At 39.5% G+C, this 15013-nt stretch overlaps 1 protein-coding gene across 1 annotated transcript in view; it reads right to left on the reverse strand.

Moving 5' to 3' along the window:
• Window positions 1-228: 228 nt before the first annotated feature.
• SLC24A4 (solute carrier family 24 member 4) overlaps window positions 229-15013 on the reverse strand; it is a 285532-nt gene continuing 270747 nt past the window's right edge. Inside the window, exons 15-17 of the mRNA XM_069086048.1 lie at window positions 8732-8844; window positions 5898-5963; window positions 229-1630 (exon numbers count right to left, since the gene is read on the reverse strand). Of these exons, the coding sequence (XP_068942149.1) occupies window positions 1478-1630; window positions 5898-5963; window positions 8732-8844 (332 nt within the window). The 3' untranslated portion in view covers window positions 229-1477. The remainder of the gene's footprint in view (window positions 1631-5897; window positions 5964-8731; window positions 8845-15013) is intronic.

Here is a 15013-nt window from a genome sequence, read left to right on the forward strand (position 1 = left end):
TATATAAACATTAAAAAAATAAAAAAAATCTATGTAGAAAATTAATTGTGCTTTTTTAAAGAAAGCTCGAATGGTTTATTTTTTAATAAATCCTTTAAATATCTATTTCAGAGCTACATAGCGGTTTTTTAAAAAAATGTTAACTATACTGTTGAATCTATTTTGCATTGATGTACCATTTCTGGCATCTCACATACAATATACCATGAGGTCTGAGTAACTTGGATCTTTAAATTATGGTTTTAATAGTTGCTTTTACCTATACAGATGAAGGGATCTATGGGCCAGGACTTCTCTATCCTTATCATTGTTCACTAATTGTGGCACTGCTTTACATAGCCTGGAAATGTATTATTAAGTGGTGGAGTATCTCAATAACTAAGTGTTCTGACAAATGGCCTAGTTTCAATAGTAGAGTATTAACAATGTAATAATAAACCCAAATCAATGTCGCAACTTGTCATATAGAGGATACAGAATGTGTTTATGTAAGAAACACATTTTTAAGCTATTCTCGACAATTTCCATTGTATTACTGAGTTAGCACCCAATTAAATTTTTTAAGTTTTTTTTTTTTTTACCGTCTTCTCTATCTCTACCTTAAATTTTTAGTGCCAGTGAAAATATTACACATAGGCTTGCTTTCCCACAAGCAGGACTTTTTTCATTTTCTATCATGTTCCTTTTGGGTGGTATGACATATCCAATTGTGATTATCTGCACAGGTGTTATTTTTTAATATTTCATAGCTCATGCTCCAAGTGCATCATCATAGGTGATGGCAGGTGTCACTTTCCCATCTTCCGCTGTAAGAATTGTGCGTATTCTTCAAAGATTTCAAGACAACTGATGGCAAGTTCAATGTCATCGCTGAATGCTCCAACATGCCAATGACACAGACCTCCATAAATCAAGCCTTTCCAGGGGGAAGTAAAAGTTTTCAACAGTGCATGCCATGTAATATAATTTGGCTTCCCAGTCCAGCAGTTAAATTCAATGTTTGTACTTTGAACGCAGCCAAGGAGAGTTCTGACTAGTAAAGACTGCTTTGTTTCCAAAAGCATTAATGAGAGGCAGGGAAAGACAAATGCTGTGTGTTGGGGATAACAGAGACTGAAGGGAAGGGAGACACACTAGCCTTGATCATTGTAGTGTGCAAAAGGAGACCCTAACTATCCTTCCTTGACTCTGTGGCTTAGTGTTCTGGGAGACTCCTTTTATGCCTTCTCCTACACATCAGGCGACCTTGAGAGGGAAACTGCAAAGAGGAGAGAAAAACCTCAGGGGCCTTAAAGTTCCTGGAACCCACCAAAGGTCATCATTTGCTCCTCCTTCCAGCAAGTGAAAGGGTGGCCTGCTAGCTGGTGACGGAGGAAAGACGCTCATATTTTGGGATGGAGATTCAGAGAAGTAAAATGACCTCTTCCTGAGGTTTCAAGGACAACTTGGTCTCCCTCCCAGGGGCAGTGGCTTTACTTTAATCATCTTCTTGGCACATTGGCAAGTTGACAAAAGTAAAGACGTTAAACTCTATCATTATCGAGAAGCACAAGAAAACGACATAGAGTACCAACACGTAGATGCCAAGTTTCTTGTCAAGTCTCCATTTATTTAGATGGATACCAAGCACCTGGAAACAAAGAAATGAGATGTTAGGGCTCTTAAAGAATCGAGGGCTCATTATGAGTCATTTCAAATGAAAATATTGACTCACAGGGAAAATGTACAAGAACCCCAAAGGTTCAGTAACCATGTTCCAATGGTGAATGTGGGTGACTTGTACATTTCTTTAAACAAACCAGACTACTAGATAATTTCGAAGAGTAGTTCAAAATTTACCAGCCACCTTCAAATATCCAAATTCAATAGGCTTTTTTCAGTCTTTGGCCTTCTTGACCTCTGTGGCTTTTGACACCGTAACCTAATATAATGGATGCTCTTTGGTTCCATAGAATCACACTTCTCTATGACTTTTCCTGCTTCCTTAACCCTTTCTTCCTTGTCTCTTTTGCTCATTTTTCATTTTCTTTCCAATCTCATAAAGTGAGTGACCCTCAAGGGTCAGGCCATGATATATTTCTTTTCTTTCTCTATACTCTCTCCCTTAGAATTCTCATTTGCCATCATGCCTTCAACTCTACATGCCTTTATGTAGATCCAAGACTTAATTTCTAACTTCAGCCTTGGCTTACCTTCTAAAGTCCAATGCACAGTTGGACTAGACAGCCTCTGAGGTCCCTTCCAGCTTTAGCTATATGAACCATGATTTCCAGCCTTTTCCAGGATAATTTTATCTGGATGTACAAGTGGGACTAATACCAAGATCATTATCTTTCCTCCTAAAATGCTTTTACTTCTGACTTTACTACATCTGTTGTATCTCTATTTACTTGGTCCCCCATGTTTATAATTTTGGGGTTATTTCTCTCTCATTTTCCATAACCAGTTGGCTGCCAGGTCCTTCTAATGCTGTCTCCTTCTCATCTTTTGAATCAATTATCTCTTTTTTAATTCCATTGCCACCAACCTAGCACAGACCTCAGTACTACTAATTACCCACATTATTGCATTAGCTTCCTACAAGGCCTTCTTTATTCCCTTCTCTGTTCTTCTTCCAAACCATTATTTATACCTTCTCACTCAGAAGTGAAAAGGTCTTAGCCTAAAAGGGTCAGGGTCTCCCATTGCATCCTGGGTCATTTCCAGTCGTCCCGAGGAATGTAAGGCCACTGGGCCCAGATGGCTCTGGAGGAGAAAGTGAAGCTGGTGACCTTGCATAGCCCTCCCTCACTTAAATCCAAGTCAATTGCAAGTCACGTCATCATTTTCCTGATGTCATGGTCCTCTTTGGAAATGAAGGACCAACACACAACAACTAGAATGGTATTTTTGAGGCTTAGATCTTAGATCTTTAGAGTCATTCTTCTACTTAGAAACCACCAGTGATTCCCTATTACCTCCTGAGCAAAGTTAATTCTCCTCTGACAATGGACATTTAAGGCCCTCTGCAACCTGGTGCCACCCTGCCTTTCTGGCCTTATCTCAACATGCACCACACCTCCATCACTCTCACCTTCTAAGTTTATCCTCCATTCAGATGACAAAATGACCTTTTTTTTTGGCTTTTTAGAGGGCAAATGGGATTGACTCGCCCAAAGTCACATAGCTAGTAAGTGTTAAGTGTCTGAGGTCAGATTTGAACTCAGGTCCTCCTGACTCCAGGGCCGATGCTCTATTCACTGCGCCACCTAGCTGCCCCATCAAAATAATCTTCTTAATGATACTCTGACCATGTCATCATCCCCTTATTCAATAAACTGCAGTGACTCCCTATTGCCTCCAGAAACAAATATAAAGTCTTCTGTCTGGTGTTCAAAGCCTTTCATAACCTGCCTCCCCCTGCACCTCCCCGTCTTTCCAGTCTTTTTATACTTGATACTATATCATGTGCTCTGCAATCCAGTAACACTGGCTTCCTTGCTGTTCTTCACACAAGATGTTTTATTTTCTGACTCAAGGCCTTTTTGTTGGCTGTCTTTCTTCATTCCTGCCTCTTGGCTTCCCTCTAGTTCCTGCTAAAAATCTCACCTTCTATGGGAAGCTGTTCCTAATTCCTCTTAATAATAGTGCCAACTAGGGCAGCTAGGTGGCACAGTGAATAGAACACCATCCCTGGAGTCAGGAGGACCTGAGTTCAAAGTCAGCCTCAGATGCCTGACACTTAATAGCTGTGTGACTTTGGGCAAGTCACTTAGCCCTTCCAAAAAAAAATAATAGTCCCTACCTTCTGTTAATTATTTCCAGTCTTTCCTGATTACCTCTTATTTGTACATAAGTTGTCTCCAAAGATTATTCTATGAGTGGCTTGACAACAAGGGCTGTTTTTGCCTTTCTCTGTGTCCTCAGCACTTAGCTCGGTATCCACCATGTAGTCAGCACTTAATAAATACAACTAATACCTCTGCTTCCTTTCTTCGCTTATTGAATTTCTATGGTTGTTCAGTTAGATCTGATTTTCTGTGACCCCATTTGGGGTTTTCTTGGCAAAGATGCTAGAGTGATTTGCCATTTCCTTCTCCAGCTCATTTTACAGATGAGAAAATTGAGGCAAACAGGATTAAGTGACTTTTCCAGGGTCACACAATAAATAATAAGAGTCTCAGGCAGGATTCGAATTCAGGTCTTACTGACTTTAGGCCTGATACTCTATCTACACCTAGGTGCCCTAAAGATACTGCAGTGGTTTGCCATTTCCTTCTCCAGTGGATTAAGACAAACAGAAGTTAAGTGACTTGTCCAAGAGGAGACAGCTAGTAAGTTTCTAAGGCAGGATTTGAACTCAGGTCTTCCTGACTCCAGGCCCCAGGGCTCTATCCACTGAATCAACTAGCTGTCTCCTAGCAAGTCTTTAAAGTCCAACCTAAATGCCACCTCCTCTAGGAAGCCTTCCTTAATCTACCTAATGTGTAATAATTTTGCCTTTCAGTACTCACATCGTACTTTATATTATAACTCTCTAATGCATCAATGGTGTATTAGTTGAGCATTATAATTAGATGTGCTGGTGTCTTATTTTTTGACACAGCTGTACAACCCTAAGCTTCTTCAATTCAATTCAATAATAATTTGTAAAGCATCTATTTTGTGCAAGGCACCATGTTAGGGGCTGGGGACTGAAAGATAAAAAGCACAACTGTGCCTACCCTCAAGGAGTTTGCATTTTGTTGGAAGATCCCTGGTGAGGAAAGATTGCATTTTATCCATTCTTTCTATCTATCTCAGGGTTGCTCACAACACTCTTCAAAACATAGCAGGTACCTAATATAGTGTGTTCCATTGTATTATACTGGGCAAACCTGTTTACAAATTATTTCAGTTCCAGTCTTCTATCTGCTTCTTAATTTTATTTTGTCCTTTCTACAGGTGACAGATTCACCTCCCTGCAGTCAACTTCACGCTCAATTTGACACCAAGGACCTTTTTTACCCCCACTAGTCACTTTCTTTAGGATTGCTGTTATCTTTTTTTCTCTTTCTCCCCCTTCTTCCTTCCTTCTCTCTTATCCCCCACATCTCAAAGTTAACTGGAAATGCAGCACTCATGGGCTAAATTCCACTAATGATTGGCATAGGAGATTTGTTGTATTCTGTTTCAGATTACTGCGGCTCAGATCTGAGAGATCCTTCAGATTTAGCCTTCCCAGTAGCAAGGACGACAGGTGAGGACCACAATGCCCGGCTACATGTTACCTTCCAAGGGGAGCAATGGTAGTGGATAGAGAGTTGGCCTCCAAGTTAGAGAGACATGAGTTCAAGTTTTGACTCTGACATATACTAGATGTATGATCCTGAACATATCAATTAATGCCAGTGATCCAGAAACAACTTAAGACTATAAACTATGGAGAAGGTGCCATTCATAGAAGTTTATCAAAAAGAGCACCCTATATCACTGAAGGGCAGCTAGGTGGCACAGTGGATAAAGTGCTAGGTTTGGAGTCAGGAAGACCTGAATTCAAAAATGTCTCAGACACTAGTTGTGTGACCCTGGGCAAGTCACTTAATGCTGTCTGCCTCAGTTTTCTCATTTGCAAAATGAGCTGGAGAAGGAAACAGCAAACTACTTTGGTATCTTTGCCAAGAAAACTCCAAATGAGATCATGGAGAATTGGACACGACTGAAATGAATAAACAACAACAAAATATCATTGAAATCATATATTTAGTTAAAAAAAAAAGTCAGCTTTACTCCCATGACCATGGATTACTGAGAATTGGTGGGAAGATGATCACTGGTTTGACATTATTGTGGTGCCAAACAAATATAAATATTCATCTGAGACCAGAAGTGAATATAAGGGCACATAAAGAGTCTATTTTAAGTTTCTAAAAACTTACAGTAAGAGCAACAGATCCGAGTAATAGAACAACTGAATAGACCAACCCCTTGCTGTTTATCTTTACCTAGAAAAACAAAAGGAAAAACAGCTTTAATCTTGACTGTTCAGTACTGCAGAAGAAAATACAACCAAAGGCCGCACCCAAATCATCCTATAATCTAAACATTTTAGATCTTATATGACCTGAGGATTTTGAAATTAGAAAGGAGCGCCTCAGGAGTCTCCTTGTCCAGCCCTCTCATTTCACTGAGAAGGAATCTGGGGCCCAGAGAAAGGAAGTGATGTCCAGGGACTTGAATCCTGACTCTCCCACTCCAAACCCAACACTCTTTCCACCATATTATTGCATTGTCTCCTTGGTCCACTCACAGATTTTTACAGCTGGGAAGGACCACAGAGATCTTTTAGTCGTACTTCCTCATTTTATAGATAAGGAAACTGACACAAAGAAGTTAACTACATTCATTGTCCACCATTCATCCAGAGGACAGTGATGTACATTTTATTACATTAGCCTTTCAATGACAGTACTATCTCATAAAAAAAAAAAACCAAAACCAAAAACAACAAATACAACTGGTTCTAATAGAAATAGAGAAGCTTTAAATTCTGTTCTCTTTAACCAGCATGCACCTAGCTATGAGGTCACCAGTCAGACTGATCTGGACTAGAAAAAGAGGAATTTGCTTGGGTAGTGTAATTCTGGGGAGATTAATACCTGTCCTTGTCTGCCTTGAAGGGCTGCAAGTAATGATAGATGGGAAAGCAATTCTAAGTTCCCTGGGAACATGGACAAGAACTAGCTTATCTTTGCAATTCTAATAAATAGTTAAATCATTTCACCTCTCTGAAGGTCAGTTTTCTCATCTGTGAAATGGGAATACCATTACTTGCACTACCCACTTTGCAAGGTTATTTTGAGGAAAGGGATTTGTAAACCTGAAATCACTCTGGAAATGTGAGTTGTTTTTTTATGAATGTCTGTTGAATTGATGTTCTTCAGGACTTGTTGTTGACTTGTTTCAGTGGTTTGCCATTTCCTTTCCTTTTCCAGCTCTTTTTACAGATGAGGAAATGGAGGCAAATAGGATCTAGTGACTTGCCCAAGGTCACAGAGCTAATAAATGTCTGAGGCTGGATTTGAATGCAGGAATAGGAGTCTTCCTGATTCCAGGCTCTATCCTCTGTCCATTTCACTACCTAGCAGCCTTTAGAATACATTACTTGAGTTGTAAGTTCCTTATCTTTTGCTTGTTTTTGTATCCCCAGTCCTTAGCACAATGCCTGAGCTAGTAAGTACTTAAGAAATGTTTACTGATTGATTGAAGAAGAGTCTTAGTAAGCCAGATACTTCTTCACCTTTTCTGTGATAAACATATTTCAGTGAACCCTTAGGAATGGCTGCTGCGAGGGCTGGGAATAGAGGTAAGAGCCAGGAGTCAAGGTAGCTGACAGGGGAATACTGTAGATATCCTTGCTCCACAGATGGGCCAGGACACGACCTTATTATCAAGGCCGGACCCAGTGGCGTGGGCAAGAGTAGTTAAAAGTCAGCATGGCTCTTGTTAGCTTATGGCTTGAGTATGACATCAATAAAACCATTTCTTGATCTATTTCTGAGAAAGCCCTTCATGTACTGGACTTCACTTTTGTTTGTTGACTCTGATTTCGAATATTCTTGCTACTCCCTTGCCCTGGTGATTTAGAGTCTCAGTTATTATCTTAAAAGTAATAATTCAGCTCTGTTTTATGGACTTTGGTTACTGATGTCCCTGAATAGCCACTGTCTAGAACCTGGAAGCAAGAGAGGGAAAGGAAAGAGGGGAGTGCAAGATGGGGTTAGGGTGGGGTCTTTTTACAAATCATGTCCCAAGTGGTGGAATTTCTCTGAACCTCATCTACTGAACTTACACCCTGCCTCAGTATTTAGATTTCAAAGGGACACCTAACCAGTCATCCTGGTGGAGAGGAGGGGGAAAGAAGACCCAGAGGCCACAAAAAGTCATTATACTGGCCTGAGGAAGCCATGTCACCACTTTCTGGGGAACTATACTACTAATGGTAACTCTTTACATTTATATAGCACAGCTTGGCATATAGTAAGCACTTAATAAATGCTTTTTCTTTTTTGGGTCTTTTTTTGTTTTTTGGAGGTTAATTGGAGTTAACTGACTTGCCCAAAGTCACATGGCTAGTAAGTGTGTCAAGTGTCTGAGGTCGAATTTGACCTCAGGTCCTCCTGACTCCAGGACTAGTGCTCTACTCACTGAGCCACCTAGCTGCCTCAATAAATGCTTTTTCATCCATCCATCCATCCGTTCGTCCATCCATCCACCCATCCATCCGTTTGTCCATCCATCCATCCATCCATCCATCCATCCATCCATCCATCCGTCCGTCCATCCATCCATCCGTCCGTCCGTCCATCCGTCCATCCATCCAGCCAGCCAGCCAATCATTCATATAATGCTTTAACATTTACTTAAGGCACTTTCTTTATAACAATGCTATCATGTAGGTAATGTGTGCATTCTTAGAAACAATTTATAGATGCGAAAACTGAGTTTCAGAGAAGTTAACTGCAATGTTCTAGGTCAGACAGCTATTAGGTATCAGAGCTGGAATTCATCTCAAATTCTGTGCTTTTTTCACTAATTATGCTATTGAAAAAAAGAGATGGAGGGTTAGGGGCAGGTATGTGGTATGTGGGAAGAAGGAGAGTGTTTTTTTCACACCCAAGAGAGAACTGACCTATCATTTGTTATTTCTAGTTGGTTTTACAGTGCAAAGAAACAATTCAATTTTTTTAAAAGGTAAGAAAAGTATACATACAGTTGATCCGTAATTAATGACCATGGTTTGCAGTCCCCATGGTATTCCCAGTCCTACAAGGATGTCGAATACATTGCTCCCTATGGTATTAGATACTGCCATATCTCCAAGACCTAGGGAAAAAAAATCCCCAGATTTCATTAATCAAAAGCACAGCTTTAATGGATCTTGCGATCCCAACGGTGTAGGTATTTCCTTCATTAGTACAGCTCTTAACCCTTCTTGTTCCTTTACATCCCAAGTAATTCTTGGCTATGACCTTCAATAAATTTCATATAGAGTATCTCATCAAAGCAAGGAAGCATTCCTTTCTTTTTGTTAAAAGAGAAAAGAAAAAAATAACAAATACATTTTAGTATCTATATTTAACTGGTTCATTTAGCTACTTTACCCTGAAACACTCACTATCCTTGCAGGGGAAACAAATTCACTATTTCTTTTAAGACCAACTTAAGGTCCCACTTCCTCCACGAATCCATCCTTAGCTCCCCAGGCCCACAATGATGTTTCTCATCGCCTTCATCTGGGGTCACAATCAAGCATTTGATCTCCAGTTAGCCTATTTCCAATTTGTTTCCTGAGAGTGAGCATCTTTTGCCCAACCAAATTATAGGCACCTCAAAGGCAAGGAACTGTATCTTCGTCATCTTTGTTTCTCCATGCTAAGCACACCACAGAGAGCTAAACACCTCAGGGAACACTAAAGCCTAGAACTAAATTTAAAATCTAAATCTTGGGGCTGTACATGTAGTCTACTGATTTTTTTTCTTGCCTGGCAATTTGCTAAACTTTCAGTTTGCATAACATTTAAGTGGCACTGAACATGTTAGGAACCACAATGGTGTTTTGATGTCAGAGGAGGGCCTTTATTGCTATGATTTTGGGAAGTCTGAAAACCAATTATTGGGACCTCTTCCATACTTCTATTTCCCTTCAGCTGGTCCTCCTTCCCTGGAATGCTGACTACCACCTATTCCTCAAAGCCTTGCTCATATCCCTCCTCCTCTTTGAAGCTTTGTCTCACAATCCTCATGCATGACCTCAATCTCTTTTCCATTCTATCTGTCCTTGCATAGGCTATATCCCTCATGCCTGGAACGCACTCAATCCTCACCTTTGCCTTTTAACGCTCCAAGTTTCCTTTAAAGCTTAATTCAAATATTACCTCCTACAGGATATCTTGATTTGATCATGTCAACTCCTACTGCATGAGTGCCATCGTGCCCCTCTCCCCTCATTCAATAAATTCTAGTGACTTCCTAGTGTCTCCAGGAGCAAATACAAAATAATGGCTGGCATTTAACCTTTTTATAACCCTGTCTTCTCCAAACTTTCCATTCTTTTTATACTGTACAACCCAATAGCTACTCTTCCATCTGATGGCGCTGGACTCCTGGAGGTTCCATGGAACAATACGCTTCATCTTTTGGCTCTAGATAATTCTCTTTGACAGGCCCCCATGACTGAAACATTCCCTTCTCCACTCCTATTCCTGACTTCCCTGGCTTCCTTTAGGTCTCAGTTAAAATTCCACCTTCTACAGCAAGCCATCCCTAACCCTTCTTAATTCTAGTGCTTTCTTTCTTTTAAATTATTTCCTAATTATCCTCTATATAGCTTGCTTTGCATATATGTTTGCATGTTGTCTCCCCCATTAGATGATGTGTTTGAGGGTCTTTTGCTTCTTTTTGTACCTCTAGAAGTTGGCACATAATAAGCACTTAACAAATGTTTTACTGATTCCTTCCAGCTGTTAATGCCACTCTTCCAAAATTACTCTGTATGCTTTTGTCTATACTTCTTTGTGTTTATATAATCTCCCTTGATAGAATGCAACTTCCTTGAAGGGGGGGGGGGGCACTTTCATTTTGATCTTTGAAAACCATCGTCTACCATGGTGCTTGGCACAAACACCCCATGAATATTATTAATGGATTTTTAGGCTCATGGTAATTAGAAATTATGTAGTTCTACTACTTCATTTTATTGAGGTACAAACTAAGGTCCAAAGAGTCCTGTGATCTGCCCTAGTTCACAGTTAATAGCACAGCTGGGACTAGTACTTGGGTTTCCTGACTCTGCTTTTATTATTTGACTAGTAATCTCACTCTAAAGTTATTTCTAAGTAAAGCATTCCAAATAAGTATCAAGTGAGGTAATCATTTGGAAGAATGATGCTCAAATTGATATTTCAGTTCTTGTCTGGTTATGAGGGGGAAAGCAGTTACATCACAGATCCAATTCTTAAAAATGGATAATAAAAGGAAAAAACTGTGCTCTAATGACAGTTTTAAGCCACTAAAACCCACAGAACTTGTAGTTCAGATGGAAAGATTTTTGTGGGTTCAGAATAAAGTCTAGTCACTGTGGGTTTTTGAATTTGGTCACCATTCAAGTCAAAGTGTTGAGGATTTTTCATACTTTTGAAGCAATGAAGGGCAAATAAAGTTTGCTTCAAATACTTAATGTGTTTTGAATTGCAGGGGTCCTTGGGTATCAACACTTTCCTACCCCAATCCCCACCATTTTACAGAAAAAGAAATGAGAAAAATTATTTTGTTATAATATTAATAGCCAGTTATTAAATTGGGACCCGGGCTTTTCTCCTTTATTTCCTCTTATAAGGCCCAGCCCCTGTAAAAAGTTAGTCTCTGAAAGACAACTAACTGATTGATGAGGCTGCCCTTGCCCTCAAGGAACATGCTCTTTAAGTTGGTCAAACTAGAAGACTCAACTTCTGTTTAGAGTGTAAACAGAATCCAGTCTGGGTGAATTCTATACCCCTCTTTTAGAGTTTAAAGTGACCCAGCTCATGAAGCAGAAAACCAACCTTGGAGAGGGAGTCCTCTGTCCAGATTGCTGGAGGCAAAATCAGTCACATCACATAATTCTTTAAAAATGGCCAATAGAAGGGAAAAATTGTGCTCTGATGACAATTTTAATTCACTATAAACATGTAGAATTTGTAGTTCATATGGAAAGACTTTTGTGGATTCAGAATCAAATGTGGGCCTCGGTCTTTGAGCATGGTCATCAGTCAAGCCAAAGGGTTGAAGATTTTTGACAGCCCTCATGATCAAGTAGCACTCCCTTTCAAAAAAGTATTTAAGGCTTTCAGGCTCTCCATGGGTCATCTTTGGTTACTAAGAGAAATCATTGACCAATTTATTGATCACCAGCTAGTCTAATTAATAAACTGATTATTAATTACCCAGAAACTCTGTTTCTCAGGGTTTTTCATTGAGCCAGAAAAAGCTTTTCAAGAGCACAGAAAAACAGGCATCCCCAGATGTGCTTATTAATAAGGCATCTAGTGGTTCTGGTCTCTTTTAAAGATGTTTCTCAAAATCTCCCCAGCCCCAAATCACCTTTCTGAGTTTTATAAGCTTGATAAGGGTGTTTTTTTGCTTTTTGGAGGGGGGAAGGTAGGGCAATTGGGTTAAGTAACTTGCCCAAGGTCACACAGCTATTTTTTTTGTTAAGTGTCTAAGGTCGGATCTGAACTCAGGTCCTCCTGACTCCAGGGCTGGTGCTCTATTCACTGTGCCACCTAGCCACCCTGATAAGGGTATTTCTTAAACATCTGATTTCATATAGTACGAATAAGACTGAAAATATGAAGAAGTAAATATGAAAGTTTTGTATTATATACAATATTAATGACATAATATATTGTTATATAATATTACTATATAGTATTAATGGCAAATAATATTAATGACATTTTAGGTGACAGCTATTTAATTGATTTCTGTAACATTTTAAATATGTCACACTATATAGGCATATCGTTTATAGCTCATTAAACATGTTTAAAAATTTGTGTATGAGGTCAGAAATATAAAATCTTATATTATTTTTGTGAAAAAAATACTATTTCACCTATGTCATTTCTAATCACAGCAACTTTTCCAGGAATAACAGTAACAACAAGAATAATAATCATATTTAAGATTTCTCTGGCACTTAGGTTTGAAAAGTCTTTTTCTATATGTTATTTCATTTGATCCTCATGACAACTTTGTATGGTGGTGGATGCTTTCGTAATTCCCAATTTACAGATGAAAAAATTGAGAGCAAAAAAATGTTAGTTAAGTGACTCAGTCAGGGTCACACAGTTGTGGTAGCAGGACCATAACCTGCTTAGTGTGATGGCTGCCTGTGTGTCCCATCTCCTATTCTAAGCTGCGAGTTTCATGAGGGTGACAGTGGTTCTTAGGCATCTGTTTAATTTCTAATAGTTCCTGACACACGGCCTCATACAAAATAGGCACAAAAGAGGAGTTTTTCAGAGTTCAATCATTATAAAGTACCATATTGTCTTTATAATGTAATTGACATGTCAGATCTTCAATTGAACACACAATTATTAAGCACCTTAGATACATAATGTCAACCTTGTGGGTACTCCCTTCATGAATGCAAATAGCAACTTCACTGCACTTTATCAAAGAGTTGGGGGGAGGCAAAAAATTCATCATAGGTGGGAAGGAATCAGTCTTCTAATGATGAATATCCCTGGAGGACAGACACACAATCTGTTTCTAGGCCTGTACCTGAAACCTTTCCAGGTTGAAACCTGCTAGAACTTGAATTCTGCTTGTGTACCTAAAAGAAGCCACTGTTTCCTCCATGCCATGAGCTCAGGGAAGATAAAATCAACCCATTGCCTTAAAGTTGGATAATGGAAATTCTCTTAACAAAAAGAAAGCTTTCTATATTAAGATAGACAGTACTTTGAATTCTTCTCTATAACTTTCACGTACCCTGGCCAACACAAAAGGATTTTATTTTCTATGGGGAATGATTATAGGTTTCCTTCCGGGGATTTAATTCTTAAGAATGGGCTCAGTATGCAAAAGCTGTCACCTGGTGCAAAAGTTTCCATCTCTGAAAAGATAGGAGCTGAAACCCCTGGAAGCACTATTATTAAATCGCTTTTCTTCTCCCAAGTGTGAGCTGTATGAATACATTTTCTCCGTTAATTTAGTCTAAACAAAGGAATGATGGACTAGCCACCCACAGGTGTCTTCTGGGTATAAAGCACTGAACAGGAACTCAGATGCATAGCAGGCGGCTTGTCATTTAAAGGAACCAAGCCAAGCACCATTGTCATGAGCATAGGATGTCAGAGTTGGATGGAACCCTAGAACATTGAATGTTTAGAACTTATGAAGTCTGTTAACTGAACTCCACTCAGTTAATTCCAACAGCCTTTTCTCATCTTCACAGTTCCTGACACCTTTTGACTCTCCTGACCACCTCCTCCTCCCTGATACTTTTTTCTCTCCTGGTTCTCATGACATTGCTTTCTCCTGGTTCTCCTCCTAACTGCTTAACTGATTTTTCTCAATCTCCTTTGCTGGATCTTCACCTCTCATCCCAAAGTCCTCTTTGTGGTATTCAATCATTTTCAATTTGTCTGACTCTTTGTGACCCCATTTGGGGTTTTCTTGGCAGAGATTTGTTTGGTTTTGGCAGTGATTTGTCATTTCCTTTTGTAGCTCATTTTACAGATGAGGAAACTGAGGCAAACAGAGTTAAGTGACTTGCATAGGGTCACACAACTAGTAAGTATCTGTGGCTGCATTTGAACACAGGTCCTCTGGACTCCAGTGATCTTTCTTCTTGGATATCTTGTAGGCATCATACCTTCAGCTTGTCTAAAATGGAACTGATTATCTTTCCCCGACTAATCCGCCCCTCCAACAAATTTCCCTTTTCCCATTGAGGGTAACACTATCTTTCTAGTGACCCTAGTTCAGAACCTTGGAGAGAGCATCAACTTTTTCCTCTACCTCACCCACCACATTCAGTAGTCAAATCTTGTTGATTTCTTTTTCTGTACTTATGAGTGCTTTGTGCCTTAGTATAAAGATTAACTTTTGCAAAGGTATTGTGTGCAATACTGAAGAATAAGTATACTCCATTCAGTAATTACAAAAAGTCTAGCATATATTTTTTAATTGATTCCCTCTCTACAACAGCTCTGGCATCTGTTCCCTTTGCTCTTCTCATACAGTCACTATCCTACTTAAGCCCATTACCTTTTTCCTTTGGACTATTATAATAGACTTCCAATTAGTCTTCCCTCTCCATTTTGCTCCTTACATAGTTGCCAAAAAAACCCTCCACAAGGCATTGCCTAAAAACTTTGAGTTGCTTCCTACTGCCTCTAAGATAAGTAAAAACTCCTCAGAGTTCCACAAGCTGGCTCCTACTCACGTTTCCAGCCCCCGCCTTTTTTTGCTTTTTGGAGGTGGGAAGGCAGGGCAATTGGGG

Source organism: Petaurus breviceps, unplaced genomic scaffold (genome assembly GCF_028583685.1).
Source record: "Petaurus breviceps papuanus isolate PSGF00001 unplaced genomic scaffold, PetGlider_PUasm1.0 177, whole genome shotgun sequence".
Classification (NCBI taxonomy): Eukaryota; Metazoa; Chordata; class Mammalia; order Diprotodontia; family Petauridae; genus Petaurus; species Petaurus breviceps.